General features: G+C 44.4%; 1 protein-coding gene across 1 annotated transcript; it reads left to right on the top strand.

The window, feature by feature from the left end:
* The first annotated feature begins 9,500 nt into the window (after positions 1-9,500).
* Positions 9,501-10,598, top strand: CCR9 (C-C motif chemokine receptor 9). The gene has a single exon (XM_033932845.1). It carries the CDS (start codon positions 9,501-9,503, stop codon positions 10,596-10,598), a length of 1,098 nt encoding a protein of 365 aa, XP_033788736.1.
* The last annotated feature ends 14,018 nt before the right edge of the window (positions 10,599-24,616 follow it).

Genomic DNA, 24,616 nt, shown 5'->3' with positions numbered 1-24,616 from the left:
GGTGAAGTTTGCAAAATGGTCCAGAATTTGGCACTAAAATTTAATGCTAAGAAATGCAAGGTAATGCATTTTGGCTGCAAAAACATGAACAGTTTAGGAGGTGGAGAACTTTTCTGCATGGAAGAGGAGCAAGATTAGGGTGTGATTGCATGTGATAATCTTAAGGTAGCCAAACAGGTAGAAAAAGTGATTGCAAAAGCAAGAAGGATGCTCGGGTGCACAGGGAGAAGAATGGCAGTAGGAAAAAGGAGCTATTGATGCCCTTATATAAAACTCTGGTGAGACCTCATTTAGGGCTGGATTCTCAAAACTTAACGATGGTCGGTAAACCAACTCCAGCTGGTTTAGCATGGCAGTATTTTACTCGCAGATTATCAGAATGGCTCACCGTGATCTTTTCTGAGCTTCCTAGCAGCCTCTGACTCTGCTATGCAAATGTATTACAACTAGGTCATTAATATTAAACTGGTAGTAAAATGGACTCATTAATAGTTAAACAAGCAAACTGGGTGATTCTCTATCATCGCCGCCGGATGACTCTCCAAGCAATGCGTCGGCTTTTGATGACCAAAAATTACCGGCTGGGGGTGCCGGTACTGTGAAAAGCACATCTCAGGTGTGAGTTTCTGGCTGCGGCTCATGGTTTTAAAAAAAACCCCAAAACCACACCATTCACATAGTAGTATAATAGTTTTGGGGAAAAATAGCAAACGTCTTGGGTGTCTTATGCACGCTTGTTGAAAGCTGGCACTTGTACCTCTCCTTCTGGAGCATCCATGCAGGATAATGCTGAGAAAGTTGTGGCATATATTTATCTCCGATAAGGCATGCCCACGATAAGCCCAGGTGTTTAGCTATCTGGGTCAATCAGAGTCTTAGGTTCCAGCCAGTGCATCCCAGGATGCACCGGGAGAGGAAGGCATCCCTCTTGCTGGATTCTATGATGAGGTTCCGGGGAGGGGGGGAGGTTTGGGGGTGTGTGCTTGAATTGGATGGGTTCTGAGCTGACATCCCCTAGCCCACCAGGTCCTTCTTTAGGGTACTTGTTGATGGGGTGGTGGGAGGTGTCCTTGGTGTTTGGGGGGGAAGGGAGCGTGGGGGTGCTCCAGGTATCCCGGAAACATACAAAAGACTGGGTTGCCAAGGCAGGAGAAAGTGGACATCCATCCTGTCTCTCTTATTTTTCAGGGGCCATCGCCGTCATTGGAGGGGGGTAGCTGTTGTCATTGGGAGGGGGGCAGCTGTTGTCATGGGAGGTATGTGGCTGCTATTGGTGGCTAATATAATACAACTGGGTAATTGAATAAATTGAATATTGTTCCAAAGGAAATGTAGCACAAACAGCAAACAAGGAACAATAATAGTTATTAATACAGTTTAAAAATGGTGTTTAGAATCCAAAAGTAGAGTAAAATAACTCAGCATAGGGAAAAACCCTTTTATAAACTTTCATAGAATCAGTCATTGCACCATCTTGTTAGAATAAATGATTTTTAAATAACTTCATAGATTCATAAGTAATTCTTAAATCTCCATTACTTATGAATCTATGAAGTTATTTAAAAATCATTTATTCTAACAAGATGGTGCAATGACTGATTCTATGAAAGTTTATAAAAGGGTTTTTCTCTATGCTGAGTCATTTTACTCTACTTTTGGATTCTAAACGCCATTTTTAAACTGTATTAATAACTATTATTGTTCCTTGTTTGCTGTTTGTGCTATTGGTGGCTGTCATTGGAGGGTTGTGGCTGTCAGCAGCTGTCATGGGTAGGTATGTTTGACATTGGGGGGGGCCAGCACAACTTTTTTTAATGGAGACAAGTATTTTACTTGTGTAACACATGTACAACATCTGTGCTCATTAAAAAAAAAAAAGAAAGAAGTTTTCCTGTCCTGAACAGCTGATTGGAAGGAGTTTGCTTTGGAGCTTTCCCTGCCAGCTCCGCGCATACGTGAAAGTCGCTTTTTCAGCGACTGGTGGGGTAGGATTATGGCCGATCTTCACAAAACTAATTTGCATGCAAAGTCGGTTGAGCATCGATCGCCATATTAAAATCGCACAAGTGATCGGCTCACAGCGACCCACTCGGTTTTCGTGACCATTTTTAGTGCATCCAGGCCTAAGTCTGCAGCTCTGAGAAATAGATGCACCCCTAAACACCCCACATTAGTGCATACTGGGGTCCTTTTATTAAGGTGCACTAACCGATTTAGCACGCGCTAAATGCTAAGGCATCCATTATATTCTATGGGCATCTCAGCATTTAGCGCACACTAAATCAGTTAGCGTGCCTTAATGAAAGGACCCCACTATTTGCCCAGACTACACTAGGTATTTTGCTCTGCCTTAACTTCTCACTGCACAATGCTAATAGCATGAATATAATCTGCATCTGTTAGTTTTGAGCAATAGTTTTTCCCCAGCACTGTTCGCTTTGGCAGGGCAGGATTAATTCGTCGAGGGCCCCTAGGCACACAAGTACACTGGGCCCCATGCCCTGCCCCACCCCACCATGCGCCCAGGCGGAAACAGGAAGCTGCGTCAGAGGGAAGCTTTGGGCAAGCAGCACCGCTTGCAAAATTACAGTTCCCGTTGCCTTTCTTACCCGTGTTGCTTGCTTGTCTTACTTTCCGTCGATGTGGGGGGGGGGGGGGGGCCGCATTGCCGATTTGGGGGGGGGGGCCTCATTGCTGATCGATGCTGGAGGGGCCCATCGCCGTTTGGAAAAAACAGTGTTGATGCCCTCCTTCATCGGGCCTCCCTGACCATTTCGGGCCCTAGGCACGTGCCTACTGGGCCTATTGGTTAATCCTGCCCTGCCCTTTGGTATTTTTGATGCCTATCTTTGGTTTTGAGCATTGCCCTGAAGGAGAATAAAGAGAATATGTATTTGTTTTGGTGTATAGCTAGAGGAGAAAAGAAAAGCTATTGTATATAGTTGGTCATCTATTTTGAATGGGTACCAGGAGGGGAAAATACACAGTATATTTCTTTATGTATTTTTCTCCTGGCTATTTCCAAAGCTATCAGGGCAGAATGCATAAAGCTCTGACACCACAGTAGAAAAAATACCATGGTGATGCTCAGCACAATAGCATCGCTGGTAAAAAGGGGAGGTACTGTGCTTAGAGCCTGCTCAGAAGAGCAATCGCTAGGCATAGCTTCTCCTTGCAGCCACCATTCTCTCCCTCTACCTAGCTGATGGTGGCTTCAGCCATCAGCCGACAGAGGGGAGAGCGGCAGCTGCAGCTGATCAGGGGTTCCCCTGCCTGCAACTGCTTTGGAGCCAGCAAGGGAATCCCTGATTACCTGTTGTTTTGTTTTTTTTAAAGGGGCACAGCTGATGTGCATGACAACTCAAGCACAACAGCTAGGCCCATTAAAAAAAATAAAAAAGTCCTTGAATTCCCAACCCCCTAAAACCGCAAAAAACCCAAAAAACACCTGATGGTCCAGTAGGACCCCCCCCCCTCACATGACCAACCTTTTTTGTTGAAAAGTTCAGCAGGAAAGATGCCCACTCCCTCCTGCCTTGGGCCACCTGTTCAAAATGGCGGCCCTGTCCCCTTCCAGTGCATCCTGATGATTCTCGGTGGCTGCTATGATCAGTAGCAGCAACGGAGAATCCTTTTCTGCATCAGAAGGGCAGCTTTCTATGTATGTAAGAGTGCTTTAACAACTCTTACTGCCATGGAAAGCTTTTGAGCATTGAGGTCTCAGTTTTTTATGCAGTAGGTAGCTGGCAGCTTCCTTAGCTGACAGATGACAAGAGTATATTATTAGTGCTGTGGTTTTTCTTTCAACTACCTGCAGCCCTAGTAATTAGAGGCTGCCTTTTTGACCTCATGTTTTTTCCTGTTTGAATTTCTTGTACCTGCTTTGTGCAGGGGACTCTGCAAACATTCTGTCACCAGTAGTTATTAGGGGCTCATCCAGGCTCCTGGTAACTTCTAGAATTAGAAGCCAAAATAGTGCTTGGATTTTCCGAAGGGGTATACCTATTGGCAGAAGGTACAACCTTAAAGAGGATTTAAGCAATGCTTGTGGCACCAAAAATTGTCTTTGGAGCCTCTTCTGCCACTGATCATATTTGTAAGCCTGTATGCCTATGCCTGAATCTAACACCTGAGAGAGTTACAGATTCAGCCTGTCTATACCTCCCAGGTTAGGGTTACCAGATTTTACTATTGTAAAGTCCGGACCCATGGCCCTGCGCATGTGCATGCCATCACCGTATTGCATCCATGCATGCGTACATGCCCTCCCAAAGCTTTTCAAAACCTGGACAAAGTGCCGGGTTTTGAAAAGCCGTCCAAATGCCCGGACATGTCCTCTAAAATGAGGACATGTCTGGATAAATCTGGATGTATGATAACCCTAACCCAGGTTAGACATTACTCGTATAGGCACTTGCAACAGGAAGGAATCAGAGACTGGAGCAAGTATTAGGCCTGAAATTCACTTCTGGCTTGCTACAGTGGGAAGGTGTGGGGATCCTTCTCACTCTGTGGAGTCTCATTGGAAGGAGAGAGGGAGTCTCAGGTTAGGCAGCACCACCAACCAGGTAACCCATATTCTATTCCTATGGGAACCCACATCTATGGCAGTGGGGAGTAATTAATAAGAACTTTGCAGAGAGAACAAGATTATTGGTATCAGGCTTCTACAGCAAAGATAATTTGTTAAAGAATTCTATCTGTATGAACATTTTTGACATCCGATATGAACTGCTATTTTTCTATCTGAATACCATCAGACCATCCTATATAGTAAATTCTGAGTTTTATTTTAGTTACACCTTTTTTGAAGGAGAGGAGAAAAGGATATCTTGTGTATATAAGTTGAGACTGTTTAAGGAAACTGCTTCTTTCATCAACAGAGAGAGGTAAAATTATTAAAGTATCTGGTATGGTCTATGTTGTTGGGGGTGAGTGAGTGGGCAGTCTGATGCTAGCTTGCACGGTCACCCCAGCTTCATCGCTGGTCCTGGCCCTAGTCCTGACAAAAAATTCTTGGTCTAGGCAGCCATCTTGCCCACTATATAAGAAGAAGGGGACTCACCAGTGGCTAAAACCGTACCCTCCTCAACTGAAGGACAATAAAGGTTCTGGTTTCAGCAAAAGAACTGGTGTAGTCTCCACTACTGTATGAAGTATGACGTCTGATGCAGATCTTGCCCAACTTTTAGGGATCCTAGTTCTGGCTCTGGTCCCAACTAATAAATAATAGTGTGTACCCCTCCTGTCCAGCTATCCCAGACATAGTCTAGGCAGCCACCTAGACTACCTTAGAACAGGGGTTATGCTAGATTATGTGGAATTTTTTTTAAGGTGGGGGCAGGGTGATCAGGTTTGGTTGGGGGGGGGGGGGGAGGAGAGGGGTCAGTAGACTACCAAGGATTTTATTATTGTTGGGGAACATGTAGACTGCTTTTTTTTAATATTACCCTTTTTCTCAGTGTGTGAGTGAATCACCCCTCAAACACTGGCAGGAAGGGGGATAGTTTCACAATGGGTTTCTCTTTGCTTACTCCATACCTTCAGTACATTTGATTAATTTTGCAGTAGAAGCCATGCACAGAGGCATCAACATATGGCTCTACCAAGAAGTTTTCTGCATCAGCCCCAGAGAGCTTTGGTGAAACTAGTTATATTTAGCATGACATTACTGGCCTAATGAAAGTACTATCAAATAATGAAAATCTCTTAAATTCATGCACCAGCTCCTACATACTATCCTGAAAGAAAATTAATAAACTGGAAGAAACTATTTTGAAAAGAGCACCTGCTGCATCTAAATTCTATGCCCTCACTTTGACTCATGACTGCAGTTAGGCCTTGCAATTTAAAATGCTGAAAGTCGTGTGTGCCCGCGGTATATCTTTGCTTGCCTTTGAAAGCAACAGTATGCGGCTATGAGGCTAAAGGAGCTGGGCTGTGTGAATACTCTCTTGTTATGTGACAGAGAAAAATTGCGTCCAATTAATCAATATGCACCTGTGTTATTAGAAAAGGTCCTCACTCTCAATAGTATATAGATAGTGTCCGATAGATCACCATCCCTAGGGACCCAACCTCCAACGTCATTGAGGAAATGATTGCCTTGACCCTAGTGTGTTGTCTCTGAGGATTGGGAACTCAACATTGGAGATTGGGTCCCTAGGGATGGTGATCTATCGGACACTAATATACTATTGAGAGAAAAATTGCATGGCAGTGTGAAAAATGTAAAGATTCTGATTTTGGAAAGGAGAGCTTTCTTCACTAAATAAAATTATAGAAAGCAATTTTATTAATTGTTGCCTCAATCTAGGTGCCCAATGCTGTGAGCTTAGTATCAATTCAATAGCAGCATCTTGGCACCAAGATTCAGGTCAGCATTGGCACACCCATGTGCAGGCATGCATTCATATGCCATATCAATGGCAGGCTCAGTTGGCATGTCTAGGTATTCCAAGTCCAATAGTGATTCAGATAAAAATAAAATGAGATACCGTATATACTTTAATATCAACCTATCCAAATATAAACCGAGGTACCGTTTTTGCCCCCCTTTTTAGGGGAAAAATAGTAACTCAAATATAAATCAAGGATTTATATTCCTCCCTTGTGAGGCTCTTCCATCCTCCCTCCTAGTAGTCTTACTCCTCCACCACCGCTGCAAACCTCCCCTGAACTGGCAAACATTTCTTTTTAAGGACGCCTATGACTCTTAGTATATTAAAAATCGATTTTTATCTTTATTTTTATTTTTTATAGCAGCTAACATTACCCTCCTTTTTGTTCTTCCCTTTTATGTTTGTTCCTCTCTTCTATCCAAAAATTGTAACTTTTTTCCCCTCTTATCCTCACAATTCTTGTAAGTCTCAACCCATAAAAATTATTTTAAATGTATGTGCTCAGTTTGTTAAGTTCTAACTCATAACAAAAGTTATTGTATATGTTAATACTAACATTTTATTTGTATATTTTATTAGCACATGTTTTTATTGCTGTACATCGCCTAGCAATTTGAATAGGCGATCCATCAAGAATAAATAAACTTGAAACTTGAAACTTTGCTACTGCGATCAGGGCATGTTCGCACCCTGCTCATGCCCCAACTCCACTGGAACATCAGCTAGTCCTCCCTCCCTTCCTCCCTCCCAAGTGAAACACCTGTGCCTGCAACCTCTGGAATGCCAGCTAGTGCTCCTTCTCTGTCTCCCAAGCAAGAGTAATGCCCACACCCCCGCCCGCACCCCAACCCCTACCAGAACATCAGCTACCAATTCCTCCCAAGCCAGAAGAACACCCACACCCCGCTGGTACACCCTGTCTCCCAAGCAAGAGTAATGCCCGCACCACAGCCCATGCGCCAACCCCCACTGGAACATCAGCTAATACTTCCTCCTTCATTCCCAAGCAAGAGCAATGCCCGCATCCCCGCCCGTGCCCCAAACCCCACCAGAACATCAGCTACCAATCCCTCCCAAGCCAGAAAAACACCCATACCCATACCCCGCGTGCACCCTGTCTCCCAAGCAAGAGTAATGCCCGCACCACAACCCATGCGCCAACCCCCACTGGAACATCAGCTAATACTTCCTCCTTCATTCCCAAGCAAGAGCAATGCCCGCATCCCTGCCTGTGCCCCAAACCCCACCAGAACATCAGCTACCAATCCCTCCCAAGCCAGAAGAACACCCACACCTATACCCACACCCTGCGTACACCCTGTCTCCCAAGCAAGAGTAATGCCCGCACCTCAGCCCATGCGCCAACCCCCACTGGAACATCAGCTAATACTTCCTCCTTCATTCCCAAGCAAGAGCAATGCCCGCATCCCCGCCCGTGCCCCAAACCCCACCAGAATATCAGCTACTGCTCCCTCCGAAGCCAGAGGAACACCCATACCCAAGCCCACACTTCCAGCAGCAATGTCACGAGGCTGCTGGGAGCCTCTCGAGACTGCAGCTGGAAGTCCCGGTGGCCATTTTTATTGCAGAAGAAGAATGGGTAGGAGCGAGTGAGAATCGCTCCTGCCCCAACATGCTGCTAGACCACCAGGAGATCACGGTATACCTGGGGGGATGTGAGTCTCCCTTGCTAGGGAGGGAAGGAGCGCTAGCTGACATTCCGGTGATACACAGACTGGGGTGCGGGTGTTCCTCTGGCTTGGGAAGGAGCAGTTGCTGACGTTCTGGTGGGGGTTGGGGCTTGGGCAGGGATGCAGGCTTTACTCGAGCTTGGGAGGGAGCAGTAGCTGACGTTTCAGTGGGGGCGTAGGCGTGGGCACTGATCGCGGCAGCAAAAGTCTGCCTGTTCAGAGGGGTTGCTGCAAAGGTGGAGGGGGAAGATTCTAATATAAACCGAAACTCTAATTTTTGGACCATTTTTTGGTCCAAAAATCTCGGTTTATATTCGAGTATATGCAGTAAGTGGATTTTTAAAATATAAAACAGTAATTTGAAAATATTAAATTGAATGTGATTTGATTAAGATGAAGATGATAATTTTAGCAATCTTTTTGAGAGCCTGTGACGATACGATGTGTAAATTCTAGCCGGTATTAAAGTTCTTTACCGGTTCGGGTGTCATCACTGAGACCCCTGAAGAAAACTAAGCTGTTGTTTATGAATGAGATGAAGCAGTGATAAAAATAGGTATTGAAGTTTTACTGCTTTATAAAAATTCATTCTATTATAAGTGGCCTGTTTTTAGGTATTCCAAGTGACACGTGGTTTCTGGTGTTCTGTACACCACAGCCCAAATTCTATATATGGTGTCCTAAGTTGCACACACAAATTGGTGTGCAGTGCACAGCCAAAATATGTGTGCAACTTAATTGTTTAACAAGCCAATTGGGACCAATTACTGGCAATTAACACCTAATAGTTGACACTAACTCAAAGTTACATGCAGAACTTTGTAGGCACGTTCTATAAAGTGGCGGTCACATCTAGTGTGAGAATCTCTAAAGGGGGCGTAGCCAGGGAGGAGCATGGGCAGATTATGGACATTACTAAAAGTAAGGTGCACTGTAATAGAATACGCCCAATCTGCGAACAACTTAGGTCAGGGGTATCCAATGTCTGTCCTCGAGGGCCGCAATCCAGTCGGGTTTTCAGGATTTCCCCAATGAATATGCATGAGATCTATGTGCATGCACTGCTTTCAATGCATATTCATTGGGGAAATCCTGAAAAACCGACTGGATTGCGGCCCTCGAGGACCGACATTGGACACCCCTGACTTAGGTGCAGGAATATTGGCCTGGTTTTCATTGGCCACTCCCTCCTCAATAGCTCCTTGTTCACACAAGTGCCTAACTGCCATTTTAAGGTACCTTTGACACATGTAAGTGATGCCTACCTCTAGAATTGCCCCTACAAATTCTACACTATTTTCAGTTGCAAAACAGCTTCTTCTGTTCTTTATTTATTTTTAGTGCATCTTGGCTGTCTTTGTTGGCCAACCAGTTGACTAACTATGGATGTTTTGTCTCATTGCAGACAATGGAAGAGGTGGAGGATTACATCGCTGATAACACCTCAGCTGCAATAGACTACACTTATGAAAATCTTGGCTCCTTTTGTGAAAAGAGCAACGTCAGAGAGTTTGCAAAATATTTCCTTACAGTCATTTACTGCTGCATCTTCTTCTTGGGCATCATTGGGAACAGTCTTGTTGTCCTTATCTATAAACAGTTCAGAAGGATGAAGACCATGACTGATATGTATTTGTTCAATCTGGCTATTGCTGATATACTTTTCCTCCTCACTCTGCCTTTCTGGGCCATAGCTGCCTCATATCATTGGATTTTTAAGACAGCCACATGTAAAATTGTCACCACCATGTACAGAATCAATTTCTACAGCTGTATGTTGTTACTTGCCTGCATTAGTGTGGACAGATACATTGCCATTGTGCAAGCAATGAAAGCACATAACTATAAACCCAAACGATTCTTTTATAGCAAGCTTGTTTGCCTGTGCGTCTGGCTATTTGCAATAGCTTTAAGTGTCCCCGAATTCATATATAGCACAGAAATACCTAGCTTTGCCATGGGAAATGATACATCTGTAATGAGGTGCACCATGGTTTACCCGTCTGATGTCAGCCACACCTTGAAAATGAGTGTTCTTATCTTAAGACTCACCATGGGATTTGCCATTCCTGTTATTGTCATGATCTGTTGCTATGCTGTTGTAATCAGAACTTTGCTTCAGGCTAAAAGTTTTGAGAAGCACAAAGCCCTAAAAGTAATATTCTCCATTATAGCTGTTTTTGTCTTCTCCCAGTTGCCTTACAATAGCATTATAGTGCTGAAAACCTTAGATGCTGCCAGCCTGACTGCTTCCGATTGCGACACTATCAAAAAAATAGATATTGCTACTCAGGTAACTCAAGGCCTCGCTTTCTTGCACAGCTGCCTAAATCCCTTTCTCTATGTGTTTATTGGTGTGAGGTTTCGGCGTGATGTTTTCAAAATCCTGAAAAGTTCTGGCTGCATCAGTCATGGGACTTGGGCAAAGTATATGAGGTCAGAATGGAGTGCAAAACGATGCTCTGATATACTAGAAACCAGATCCTCGGGCACACTCTCATTATAGGGGGAATCAAGTGGAAACATGAGTCATATATCATGCCTGAGTAGGGTTACCATATGGCTCCAGAAAAAGGAGGATGGATTGAGTCATCTGGGTTTTACTTCCATTGCTTTCAATGGAAGTAGAACCCAGATATCTCAATCCATCCTATTTTTTCTGGAGCCATATGATAACCCTATGCCTGAGTATTCATAAAAATCCCAGTGTCTGACTGAAGAGAGAGTGAGAACAATTCAAATAAGAAACAGGAGCATTACCAGTACGCCTGTTGTCAAAGTGCATTTAGCAACATAAAAAAAAATAATAATCATGCACTCCTCTATTAATAGGCAGGGGTTCCAAGTGGGCCAGATGTTTGAAAGGGAGATTTCAAGACCTGTCCCAGCCCTGCCTCACTCCAGCCCCACCTAGTTTGTCTCTTGGCTCACCAAAATTCTGTGGCCTACAGCACCAACAAGCCACCTCCCCCTTTGGCATCAAGAGATGCCTTAATAATAAAAAAGCATCTCCTGCTGCTCCAGAGCCTACTCGTAATAAAAGCAGAGAGATTTTGTAGTTCTTATCACAAGATTCATCCCAGCAAGAGTTGACGTCTTATTAATGCATCTCCTGCTACCGATGGATAGGGTTGCCAACTTTATGACAGAGAAAATCCTGACAGTTGCTCTGCTCTGGACCCCTCCCTTGCTTTTGCTGTATCAAACTCTTCCTTTGTTCTGCCGCTATTCCTCACCTCAAATCCTGTTGCACCTTTCCTCCACCCCACCCCTCTACAATCAATAGTCTGCCATATGCTCTAAGATTTTTTTCAACAACACTGACTAACAAACTAAAATTATATGAAAGTTTTCATACCCCCTCAGCAGGGCAGGATTAATTCATCGAGGGGCCTTAGGCACACAAGTACACTGGGCCCCCTGCCCCATCCCACCATGTGCCCAGGCGGAAGCAGGAAGCTGCGTCAGAGGGAAGCTTTGGGCGAGCAGCACCGCATGCACAATTACAGTTCCCATTGCCTTTCTTACCCGTGTTGCTTGCTTGTCTTACTTTCTGTCAATGGGGGGGGGGTTGCCGATTGGGCTGGGGCCCGCGTTGTCGATCGGGGGGGGGGGCCCACATTGCCAATCGATGCTGGAGCGGCCCATCACCGTTTGGAAAAAACCATGTTGATGCCTTCCTTTATCGGGCCCCCCTGACCATTTCGGGCCCTAGGCACGTACCTACTTGGCCTATTGGTTAATCCTGCCCTGCCCCTCAGGAAAGCCAACAGATAACCCCTCCACTGGAAAACATTATGCAGAAACATGTGCAAAAACACACTCAGAACCTTACCATATCTAGGGTTACCATATGTCTGGGAAAACCTGGACATGTCCTCTGTTTTGCTACTTGGGATCTTGTTAGGCGCTTGGGATCTGGGTTGGCCACTGTTGGAAACAGGATACTGGGCTTGATGAACCTTCAGTCTGTCCCAGTATGGCAATTCTTATGTTCTGTTCTTAACCCTAACTATACAATTAACAGCAGGACTTAAACAAAAACAAACATATCCATGAAAAGGGTGGTAGATGCGTGTCTGAATTTAAAGAAAGCATGAGCCAGGCAAGTGGGATTTCTTAGGGAAAGGAAGAGATAGTGGATGCTGTGGATGGGCAGACTGGATGGGCCATGGTATGTGGTCTTCATCATAAGGCATATGGGGACAGACTTAAAGATCTCAATCTGTATACTCTGGAGGAAAGGCGGGAGAGGGGAGATATGATAGAGACGTTTAAATACCTACATAATATAAATGTGCATGAGTTGAGTCTCTTTCATTTGAAAGGAAACTCTGCAATGAGAGGGTATAGGATGAAGTTAAGAGGTGATAGGCTCGGAGTAATCTGAGAAAATACTTTTTTTTTACAGAAAGGGTGGTAGATATGTGGAACAGTCTCCCAGAAGAGGTGGTGGAAACAGAGACTGTGTCTGAATTCAAAAGGGCCTGGGATAGGCACGTGGGATCTCTCGGAGAGAGAAAGAGATAATGGTTACTGCGGATGGGCAGACTAGATGGGCCATTTGGCCTTTATCTGTCATCATGTTTCTATTTCAACAGCCATTACAACACTAATACACCACCAAGTGCAGGGGTAGGCAATTCCCGATCCTCGAGAGCCACAGGCAGGTCAGGTTTTCAGAATATCCACAATAAATATGCATGAGATAGATTTGCATTTCAAGGAGGCAGTGCATGCATATCCATCTCATACATATTCATTGTGGATATCCTGAAAACCTGACCTGGCTCTGGCTCTCAAGGACCGGAATTATCTACTCCTGTTCTAGTGAGAATATAGAACATATGGGACTGCTATAGATGTCTTTGCAGAAACTACATACTAGCAGAACACTGCATCTTGGTCATACATGCAAAACATAGACAGGCCCTCAACAAATATGAAACTAGGGACCACAAATCAGTAATAGGAATATGAAGGCAAAAAAACCTGTAAACCTCAAGAAGTCAGACTTGCATATACAGGCCTCTCTTCATATTCGCTGGTTCTACATTTGCAACTTTGGTTATTCACAAGTGTTCTTTCAGTAATTAAATGTGAATATTTTGCAGCTATAAATACAGTAAGTACTGTAAGTTAAATTTTGTAAAATGTTAAGAGTTCATTAAAGACATGCACAATACATACTGCCTTTTAGAATGCTGTTCTCTTTTTATCAAAACAAAGCAGCCTCACTCAGTAGTTTCATCTCGCAGTGATCATTTTACTCTCTGAGGAACAGCTGAGGGTGAGTAGACCTGGGACAGAGTTGACTCTGCTCCCCCAAGTGACTTAATCCGGGGGGGGTTCCCAAGAGAAAAGGTCCTGACCAGCACCAGAAAAGCTTATAACTGAGTTTTGCTGCAGCTACACCACAGATACTGTAGGAAGTCTACAGAGAGGAATGAGGTGAGGAAAAGATTTAAGAAGGTGACACCACTGAATCTGAAATGATCACTGCGAGATGAGGCCACGTGAATGAGGCTACTTTGTTTGGAGACAAAGAGAGTAGCATTCTGAAGGTTTTTGTGAGGCTATGCCCCAAAACCCCATGAATATAGAGGGAGAAAGTTATTCACAAATTTATGGTATTCACAAGCCCCTAACTCCTGTGAATATGGAGGGAGACTTGTACAACACTAGAGAAATAGAAACTGCAAGACAAGATTTAAGAGATGCTCATTTCCCAAAGCTGATGTGTTCCAATTAATACATTAAAAATAAAATACTTTTTTCTACCTTTATGGTCTGAGCATTTGAGTTTTCCATTCAATTTATTTTGTGTCTCTTCTGCTTTTCTCTGTTCTTCCTGTCTTTCCAGGGTCTCCTGTACATTTGATTCTCTATATATATCCACTCTCCATCTTCTTTCTGGATTCTTATTTGTCTGATCAGCATCTCTCCTCTGTGTTCCTGTTCCTATTTTCTCTCCATGTTCAGCATCTGACCTCTTAGTGTCTCTTTCTTCAACCTACATAAGAATAGGCATACTGGGTCAGATCAATGGTCCATCTAGCCTAGAATCCTGTTTCTACAGTTGCCAATCAAGGTAACAAATAGCTGGCAGAAACCCAAATAGTAGATGCAGTAAAAAAAAGATTCACTTGTACCCTTGTATCCATTCTACACCTCTCAGGATTTTGTGGACCTCAATCATATCTCCTCTCAGCCATCTATTTTCCAAGCTGAAGAGCCCTAACCTCATATGAGAGGAGTTCCATCCCCTTTATCATTTTGGTCGCTTTTTTTTTTAACCTTTTCTAATTTAGCTATATCTTTTTGAGATATAGCAACCAGAACTGAATGCAATACTCAAGGTGAGGTTGCACCATGGAGTGGTATAGAGCAGTGATTCCCAACCCTGTCCTGGAGGAACACCAGGCCAATCGGGTTTTCAGGCTAGCCCTAATGAATATGCATGAGAGAGATTTGCACATGATGGAAGCGATAGGCATGCAAATTTGCTTCATGCATATTCATTAGGGCTAGCCTGAAAACCCAATTGGCTTGGTGTTCCTCCAGGACAGGGTTGGGAACCACTGGTATAGAGGCATTATAATATTCTTATTCTTATTTTATCATCCCTTTCCTAATAATTCATAGCATCCTATTTGCTTTTTTGGCTGCCGCTGCACATTGGATAGATTTCATTGTATTGTCAACAGTGACACCTAGATCTTTTTCTTGGGTGCTAATTCCTAAGGTGGACCCTAGCATCTGGTAACTATGATTTGGTTTATTCTTCACAATGTGCTTATCTTCTTTGTGCCCTGCCCCTCCTCTTTCTCTTCTCTTCCTCATTTTCCTTCCCCACCATGGGTCCGGCTTCCACCCAGCTTCTAGGGCTTACATGAGGCAGCCACCTAGGTGTGCAGACAAGGGGGTTACAAGAAGAAAGATACTTAAACATGCTCTACCCGGTCATAACATTTTGCTTTCCATGTTTTTATGACTTTCCAACATTTGTGTTCAGTTGCTCTTATCTAATCAGACATTGTTATCTCATTGTATTGTAAGCCAGTCAAATCCTAGTTAGAAATGAATGGAGTTAGTTTTGTAAAAGGTATAATCAGAAATGAATTTCTGAAAAAAAAAAAAAATCTTCAGGTCAAGCCTTGTGGGTTTCCATGATTCTTAGGTCCCAAGGGGTAGGGCACAGAATGAAGGCAGAATATTCACACCCTCTTCAGTAATTTTATGTTCTTTGTACCTCATAATATATAATTCGTAATTTTATATATTACTAACATGTTTTATCCTCTTTTTTTTTTTTTTTTTTAATGTATAAATTGTTAAATTTTCAATATTTTATGTTATTTACTGTTTTAATATCATGTTTATTTACAAACTGTAACTCGCTTAGAAATAATTTAATTAAGCGATTAATCAAATATAAATAAAACTTGAAACTATGTGTCACACCCATTCTCAGGCTTAAGGTAAAAGAGTACTAAAGGATTCTGCCTCTGAGGTTTTGCTTCCCTACCAGCAGAGAGCCAAAACAGCCTGATAAAATTTGTTGTTCTGGAAGTAGATAGTGACTTCAGACAGGGGATAAAGTTAGGGTTACCAGATTTCCTCATTTAAAAAAGGAGAACACGTGGCCCCGCCCCATTCTGCTGCAAGCCACACCCTATCCCACCCCCAGCCCTGCCCCAGTCCCACCTCCACACAAACCTTGTCTCTTCTTCCTCAAGCTTGGAGCTGTGTCTGGAAGACCCCCGAGCATATACATGCACGCATGTGTGTGGCCATCATTGCATCACATCCATGCATGCTTGGAGGCCCTCCAGATGCAGCCCAAGCTCGAGGCTTTCCAAATCTTGGACAAACTGCCAGGTGTTGGAAATCTATCTGGGCACCCAGGCAGTCCTCTAAAAAGAGGACATATCCAGATTTTCCTGGACATTTGGTAACCCTAGACAGAGTAGTCTGCTGGAATTTCTAAGTTTTATATCTTACTGTATTACTGTCTTTAACCTTGTATTGTGAATTTGGAGTTCCTTCTTTTACTATTTTATGACTATGTGAATTATTTCTACAGTATTTTAATTAAACTGCAAACTGTCTTGCTGTGAATACCTGACATGATGGTATATTCAGGGCAGGATTCATTCTTCGATGAGCCGTAGGCACACAAGCACACTGGACTCACTGACCCCACCCTGCCTGCTTCATGTCTCCTGCCTTGCCCCCTGCTCCCCACACCCTGCCACAAGTGGGAAGAGGAATGAATGTGGGATGATAGCCTAAAATACAGGAAGGGAGGAGGGTAAGAACACCCATACAGGGATGGAAGATCAGTGGGGGATGTAGATGGCGCTTACACAAAGGAAGATGAACCCATACTACTGAGGTTAGGTGGAAGGAGGAGGAACTCAAGTTAGAAACATAGAAAATGACATCAGAAAAGGGCCATAGCCCATCAGATCTGCCCACCCAACTGACCCACCCCCCTAGGTTTACTTTCCTAGAGATCCCACTCCTAACGACCGAACTCCTTAACTCTACCCTCTTAGGGATCCCACATGGGCATCCCATTTACTCTTAAAATCTGGCACGCTGTTGGCCTCGATTACCTGTACCGGAAGCTCATTCCAATGATCAACCACTTCCTGATATCGCCATGAAATTTCCTCCCCTGAGTTTGAACGGATGTCCTCTTGTGGCTGAGGGTCCCTTGAGAACCCTCAGCCACAAGAGGACATCCGCTCAAACTCAGGGGATAGGAAGCCATATCAAGAGGAGGAAGAGCTCACACACACAGGGAAGGGATTCATGAGAATAGGAAGAAAAGCTCACATGGAGGGAAGACAGATGAGGGAAGAGCTTGTACACAGGGAGGTAGACTCATGAGATAATGAGAGAAAAGCTCACACACATGGGGAGAGGGACTCATGGGAAGATGGGAGAAATGCTCACTAGTGCTGCCCGATTCACTTCGGTGAATCGAATCATTTTCTTTAAAAATTGGGCTCACCGATTCAGTGACCAACCCTCCTCCCTGCATACTTCAGGTCTCCTAAAGCAGGAGAAGCAGCGCTCTGGCAGCCTGCACTAAGCGCTGCCTCTTGCTGGCTGTCTACTGCCGTTGCTACTCCTGCTTTAAGAGGCCCGATGTCAGATCTTATGGTGTGTATGTGAGGTGTCGGTTGGGATGTGCTGCATAGGGGCATAGGCGCCAGCGCTATGGGTGCCTGAGCACCCTCAATATTTTGGGGACCTCTCATGACACATTAGACTCGGCCCTGCAGCTTTAGGGGGCTCCCTGAACACTGGCATGTTTTCCCCTTCTCTCCACTGTAGTCCAGCTTCACCCTGGCCTCCCGAGCTCATTTTAAAAACTAATTACGGCCTGCAGAGGATCGCAGGTGATGTAGCTGCTACAGTCCATCCCAGACCAAAACAGGATGTGATGTCAGAGGAGAGGCAGGACCACAGCAGAGGGAACAGCGATGGAGGCCAACAGTAGCAAGCTAGAATCGTTACAGCACCAGTGATCCTCTGCAGGCTGTAATTAGTTTTTAAAGTGAGACTGAGATGCCAGGGGGACAACGGTGGAGAGAAGGGCTCCCTTGGTGTAGCTATTAGAAGTACACGGAGGGAGGGATGGAGTCCAAAGAGAGGGGCATATGCCAGACTGAGGGGGGGGGGGGAGCGGGGAGGTGAAGGGGAAGGGGAAGAAATAATGGGTCTGAAAATAGAGAAGAGGGAAAGAGATGGTGAACAATGGGATGGAGGGAGGGAGAGAGGGAAAACAAAAGGAGAGAAGTTTGACTTAAGGGGTGGTGTGGAGGGAGCGGGGATAGAAATACTGGATAGGAGAGTAGTTGGGAAGAGAAAGGGAGAGATGGTGGACCCTGGGATGGTGGGGAAGGAGAGAGAGATGCTGGATGAAAGGGTAGTTGAGAAAAGGAGAGATAGTGGATCTATGGATGATGGGATTTATTAAAGCAGCCACTCTTTCATTCTTCAGACCACCGGCAGTGTGAGTGAAATAAACACGCTGCCTTCCACGACTGGAAGCTTTTTCTCTGCTACTGCCTCCTAGCCCTGCTTAGGTGCGAAGCAGTAGCAGAGGGAAAGCTTAACTTTTGCTGCCAGTAGCCTGAAGTGCGCAAGTTTACTGCCTTATTGGATCCCATGGAGAAGAGGAACGCGGGTGGAGGTGGGGGGGGGGGTCACTGGAGGATTGTGTGTGTGTGTGTGTATGCCATTAGAGAAATGCTGGACTGCGGGGATGAAGATGAAAAAAGGAAAGATGCCAGACCTCCAGGGGAGGGAAGGGAAACGGAAGGGGAGGACAGAGATGGAAGATGGATGGTGAGCAAGAACAAAGAAGAAAACATCAAATGGGCAGGAGACCCTGGCAAGCGAGTTAACAGAAGACAAACAGAAACCAGAGCCTGGGACCAACCTGATTTGAATAATGACCAGACAACAAAAGGTAGAGAAAATAATTTTATTTTCTGTTTTGTGATTACAGTACAGTGGTACCTTGGTTTATGAGCATAATTCGTTCCAGAAGCATGCTCGTAAATCAAAATATTCGTATATCAAAGCGAGTTTCCCCATAGGAAATAATGGAAACTCGCTTTGATACGTTCCCACCCCCCGAGGCCAGTGGTGCTGCTCTATTCCCCCCTACGAGAACCGGCCCCAATCCCCCCGAAGGCCCCCCCCCCCCCGCCGCGATCTGAAGTCCTCGAGACCCACCCGAACCCGCTTCTTACTTTCATCTCGGCCTCAGCACCAGCACCGGCATGTTCTGTGTGTTGGTGTCGGTGCCCGAAGATCGGCCTCCTCTTCTTGCTGGGCCTTGAGCATCTGTGCATGCTCAAGGCCTGCGAGTTCACATTCTCTCTGAGATCTCCGAAAATCTCAGAGAGAGCGTGAACTTGCAGACCTTGAGCATGCGCAAAAACAATCGCAAACCGGTGCACTCGTAAACCGAGGTACCACTGTATATCAGATTTGAAATGTGTATCTTGCCAGAGCTTGTGTTAGGCAGTGAGCGTGATAGAGGAAAAGTCTTTTGTTTGTTTATTTTCTTTACCCCACAGTGCCAGCATGGGTAGGAGATGGCAAAGGGGGTGGGGTGAGTGAAGAGGCTACAAAATAAACCTAAAACTAATCACCCAGCAGTATATAAATATATAATGAAAAACAGAACTAAATACTGCAAATACCTAGCAGTGCACGGTAGTATTAATAGTCCAGAAAGTTGAAAGGACTATGGCCTCAGAATCGGAGCCCACGCATAACAGTCACAGACTGGAAGTGATCTGCGCAGTGTATTTGCTCCTGCTCCAATCATCGGCCCACACACCTGCAATTTTTTAAAGATTTTTTTCAAGCATTTAAAAGAAATTACCACCCCTATGGGGTTGTATGTAGATAAGTGCAAGCCAGGATATATATATAAAAGACCAAAAAGCAACTTAGCTTTATAATTAATTGTACAGAGAAGAACCGTCACTAGTGTTCATATGCCGACGCGGCCAGCGTTTCGCGGAACTTTCGCGGACTTAAATCAGTAAAGTTCCGCGAAACGCTGGCCGCGTCGGCATATGAACACTAGTGACGGTTCTTCTCTGTACAATTAATTATAAAGCTAAGTTGCTTTTTGGTCTTTTATATATATATCCTGGCTTGCACTTATCTACATACAACCCCATAGGGGTGGTAATTTCTTTTAAATGCTTGAAAAAAATCTTTAAAAAATTGCAGGTGTGTGGGCCGATGATTGGAGCAGGAGCAAATACACCGCGCAGATCACTTCCAGTCTGTGACTGTTATGCGTGGGCTCCGATTCTGAGGCCATAGTCCTTTCAACTTTCTGGACTATTAATACTACCGTGCACTGCTAGGTATTTGCAGTATTTAGTTCTATAAGAACATAAGAACATAAGAACTGCCTTCTCCGGATCAGACCTTCGGTCCATCAAGTCCGGCGATCCGCACACGCGGAGGCCCTGCCAGGTGTACACCTGGCTTAATTTATAGTCCACCATATCCTTATATGCCTCTCTTAAGGAGATATGCATCTAGTTTGCTCTTGAAGCCTAGGACGGTCGATTCCGTCATAATCTCTTCTGGGAGGGCATTCCAGGTGTCAACCACTCTCTGAGTGAAGCAGAACTTCCTAACATTAGTCCTGAACCTGTCCCCCCTTAGCTTCATTACATGTCCTCTAGTCCGTGTCAAATTGGACAATGTAAATAATCTTCTCTGCTCTATTTTGTCGATTCCTTTCAGTATTTTGAAGGTCTCGATCATATCCCCACGCAGTCTCCTTTTCTCAAGGGAGAACAATCCTAGTGTTATAAGTCTGTCCTCGTATTCCAGTTTCTCCATACCCTTCACCAGTTTTGTTGCTCGTCTCTGCACCCTCTCCAGCAGTTTTATATCCTTCTTTAGGTAGGGAGACCAATGTTGGACGCAGTATTCCAAGTGTGGTCTGACCATTGCCCTATAAAGCGGCATTATAACTTTCTCCGATCTACTCGAGATTCCTTTCTTTATCATGCCCAACATTCTATTTGCCTTCTTTGCCGCTGCCGCGCATTGTGCCGACGGCTTCAGGGTCCTATCTATCAGTACACCCAGGTCCTTTTCTTGTTCACTCTTCCCCAGAGTTGCACCTGACATTGTATACTCGTATTCCTTATTTTTATTGCCTAAATGCATTACCTTGCATTTCTCCACATTGAACTTCATTTGCCATTTCTCCGCCCATGTTTCTAACCGACACAAGTCGCTCTGGAGTTTCTCTCTATCATCCTGCGATCTGATCGCCCGGCATAGTTTTGTATCGTCTGCAAACTTGATGATCTCACTGGATGTTCCTTCCTCCAGGTCATTGATATAAATATTAAAAAGGATCGGCCCAAGTACCGAGCCCTGGGGTACACCACTAGTCACTTTCTCCCAGTCGGAGAACTTCCCATTCTGTTTTTCATTACAAAATAAACCTGCCAGGATGTTTGAAAAAAAACAAACACCCAGTTGGGCAGGAGAATCAAATCGAATTGAAAAATCAATTCAATAGGTTGAATCGAATCGAATCAAATTTTTTTTTTTCCTGAATCAAGCACATAGCACTAGGTGCTCACACACAGAGAGGGAAGTCCTATAGAAGGATGGGGTCTGCTGCAAAAAGGACAAAAAACAACAGACAAAACAAAAAAAATGCAGGTTAAGCACACGTCGGTCTTAATTTCAATCCAGCTAATATTCAAAGGGACTGCTAACTGGATGGTGCTAGCCAATGTAATATTCAGAGGTTCCTATTAGGTGGTAACTACCTACCTCCTCCGGCACTGCAATTGAATATTAAAGCAGCTGGCAGTGTCAACAAGGTAAGCCTTCTGCTGTTGGTCTGCCCCGGAATCCGCTTCTCTGCAGCATCCTACCTACTTGGGAACAGGAAGTTGCTGCAGAGAGGTGGCTTCCAGGTCAGGCTGATAGCAGCAGTCTTACCTTGTTGCTACTGCCGGCTGCCCAAAGATTCAGTTACAGCAGTGGTGAAGAGTGGAGGAAAGTGGGGGAGTTTGGAGAGCCGGGGGTGTAAGCTGGCAGGCCCCACTGAAGTTTTTGGGTCCAAGGCATGTACCTCGTAGACCAGGGGGTATCAAATGTCGGTCCTCAAGGGCCGCAATCCAGTCGGGTTTTCAGGATTTTCCCAATGAATATGCATGAGATCTATTTGCATACACTGCTTTCATTGTATGTTAATAGATCTCATGTATATTCATTGGGGAAATCCTGAAAACTCGACTGGATTGCGGCCCTTGAGGGCCAACGTTTGACATCCTGCTTCGGTCTCTGAAAAGATCATCCCCTGTACAAGGTATATTTGATAGCTGGTCTTGGACTTTGGACTCTAGGTCTAAGGTCCAAGACACAAAACCATGCCTGCCTGCGCATAGCAATAGAAACTGCTGATGTTCTGGATGAGATGTAAAAAACATCAAAAGCAGACCTCACCATGTATTTTCTAGTTTCAAAAAAATCTTTAGTAAAGCATTGGAAATCTTCCTGTTGGTCAGGAGGAATATATTGTTTGGAAGTTTGGCAGTTTCTGAATCAAAGACTTTAGATAAAAAGTCATATAAAAATTATAATTCAGTATACAGTTAGTGAGCATAGAGGACTAAAACACTCGTCTGCCAAATCTATCTAAGGTTCTGCTTTCTTTCCCAGGAGGAGTACTGGCATAAGAACGTGAACTATGAACACATTTTAAAAGCCATTTCTACCTCTAAGATCTGGTATTGTAGCTGTGGTTTGTCAAAGGCAGGTGTGAACTGGAGCCTGTACAGGGCATCTAATTTCCTAGGAGCTACTAGGACTGTGAGAGGATTTTCCCAATTGTGTAGAGGAAGCTTTACACATTCCATGGGTCATTTGACATAGTCCAATGCCTCCATAAGCTCCACTTGAGGCTCCTGCTCTGATTCTATATGAATGGTAAGAACTAGTACCGTTTGCATGATGAACTCTGTGAAAGAGAGGCTTTTAGGTGGGGGATCATCTCCTAAGGAGAGGAGGTGAAGAATCTGATGGAATACCATAAGACTCTTCAGCTGAAACACCGAGCTCAGACAAGTGGATGATGAGATCTATGTCCTTGACGTAATGGTGTCTGGAAGAATGGGACATAGAGCGTCAAGGGGAGTGTCATGAAGATCATTGAGACCATGATGGAGAGGTGTGTCGAGAGTGCTTCAGTAGAGTTGTTGAGAGAAGGCCCATGAAGCATGCCTGGACGAGGAGGCCCAAGGTGGAGGCCCAAGGTGAATGATGTAGGGAAAAGTCTCGACGTTGAGACGAGAAACCTCTATGCTCAGATGTGGATCACTGTCAAGGTGTTAGCTCATGATGTTGTGATGAAGATTGACATTGTGAATGCACCAGCTGCAAAGCAGCATATGGCTGTGGGATATCAGGCTGGGCTGAGGCTGAATCAAGCTGCGTCAAGGAAAGCAGTGTTTTAGCCTGAAGTAACGATACTAATTCCTGCTTCAGTAAGACCTTAATCTGGTCCTGCAGTGATGGTGCTGGTACCAAAGTGGTCAAAGGTACAGTCAGCTCAGTTTGATGTCGAGGTGTCAGGGATTTAGAAAGAGGAGAACACTTAGAAGGAGAAAGCATCTGGAGTGTGGAGAGCGTTCTGACCATTAACGCTTCTGAGGCATCGAAGATGAGGAGGATGTGGAAGTGCGTCTGAAAAGTGAGTGGCAGCAGACTTTTGCTAGAGGTCCTTTGAGGTCCAATATGTAGAACAAGAAGAGCCAGAGCTTCCTCTGGATAGTGTCGGAGGCTGAGTGGACATTGGTGTCGATGTCAGAGGAGGAGGTTCTGGTAATGGGTCTGTAGACATGGACCCAAACAGCTTCTCAAATTGAATTTGGCAAGCCTGTAGAGCCATCTTTTGCATGCAATGCAGAGATTACAAGAAATGTCCTGATGCACACAGCAGTTGTAAGGGACTGAACTTGAGATGGTCCTGTTACATTGAGAGCACTTCTTAAATCCACTGGGCGTCAGGGGACATTGATGGATAGACTGCCGACACTAAATCAAAGGTCAATTGTAGGGGAGATTGAATATAAATGTTTTCAAAAAAGAACTGACGTGCCTGGCCCTATGGAGGTGGGAAGCTGCCAGAAGGCTCCCCCCAAATAAAATCATGAAAATAAAGAGAACATGAAATAAAATATATGAAAGTGATAAAATCTGAGAAAAATAAGGTACCGAAAGGCACTAGAAGAGAAAAATTTACCACACACAGGAGTGTTTGAAAAACACAGCTTCTTTTCTCCATGGAAAATGAAGAATTGAAGGTCCCGTGAGCTGACATTGTGTGGGAAGTCACATGCACAGTATGGGCAATATTAAAGTTTTAAAGTGACAGCACAACTTTGGTACATGTCCATGCCAGGCACCATGGACAATGTCACCCATTTGTAATATGTGAGAATATATGGTCTGCTTGTCCTCAGAGAAAGATAGACAGATTGATAGATACATTTTTGAATCAGACTTGGTGAGAGTACCTTGATTAGTAAGTAATAAAACATCTTACAATCTACTTCCTTGTGGTAAAGTATTATGAAAACATGAAAATATACATTAATAAAGGTGATGCTATTTTATTGGACTAACTTCATAGATTTCTTCCAGTTCAAAGATTTTATTGTGTTGAAATAATGCTAACAGAAACAGTGTAATAAGTGCCCGTCAGAGAACCATTTAGTTTGTCACAGTACCTGCTAATTAAACAGTGATCAGCTTGCGTGCTCTAGTGGCTGCCATAGAGTAATGACTTTCTGCACAATAAATCTTTTGCATGGCTGCTTGCTTTTTACATTTCTATACCACACATACCGGGCTCCTTTTACAAAGCTGTGCTAGTGGTTTTAGCACGCGCTTAGCGTGCGCTAAATTGCCACGCACGCTAGACGCTAATGCCAGCAT

This window comes from Geotrypetes seraphini, chromosome 2 (assembly GCF_902459505.1).
Source record: "Geotrypetes seraphini chromosome 2, aGeoSer1.1, whole genome shotgun sequence".
NCBI classification, from domain to species: Eukaryota; Metazoa; Chordata; class Amphibia; order Gymnophiona; family Dermophiidae; genus Geotrypetes; species Geotrypetes seraphini.
The sequence above is the reverse complement of the archived record's forward strand: the minus strand, read 5'-3'. Positions and strand labels throughout refer to the sequence as shown.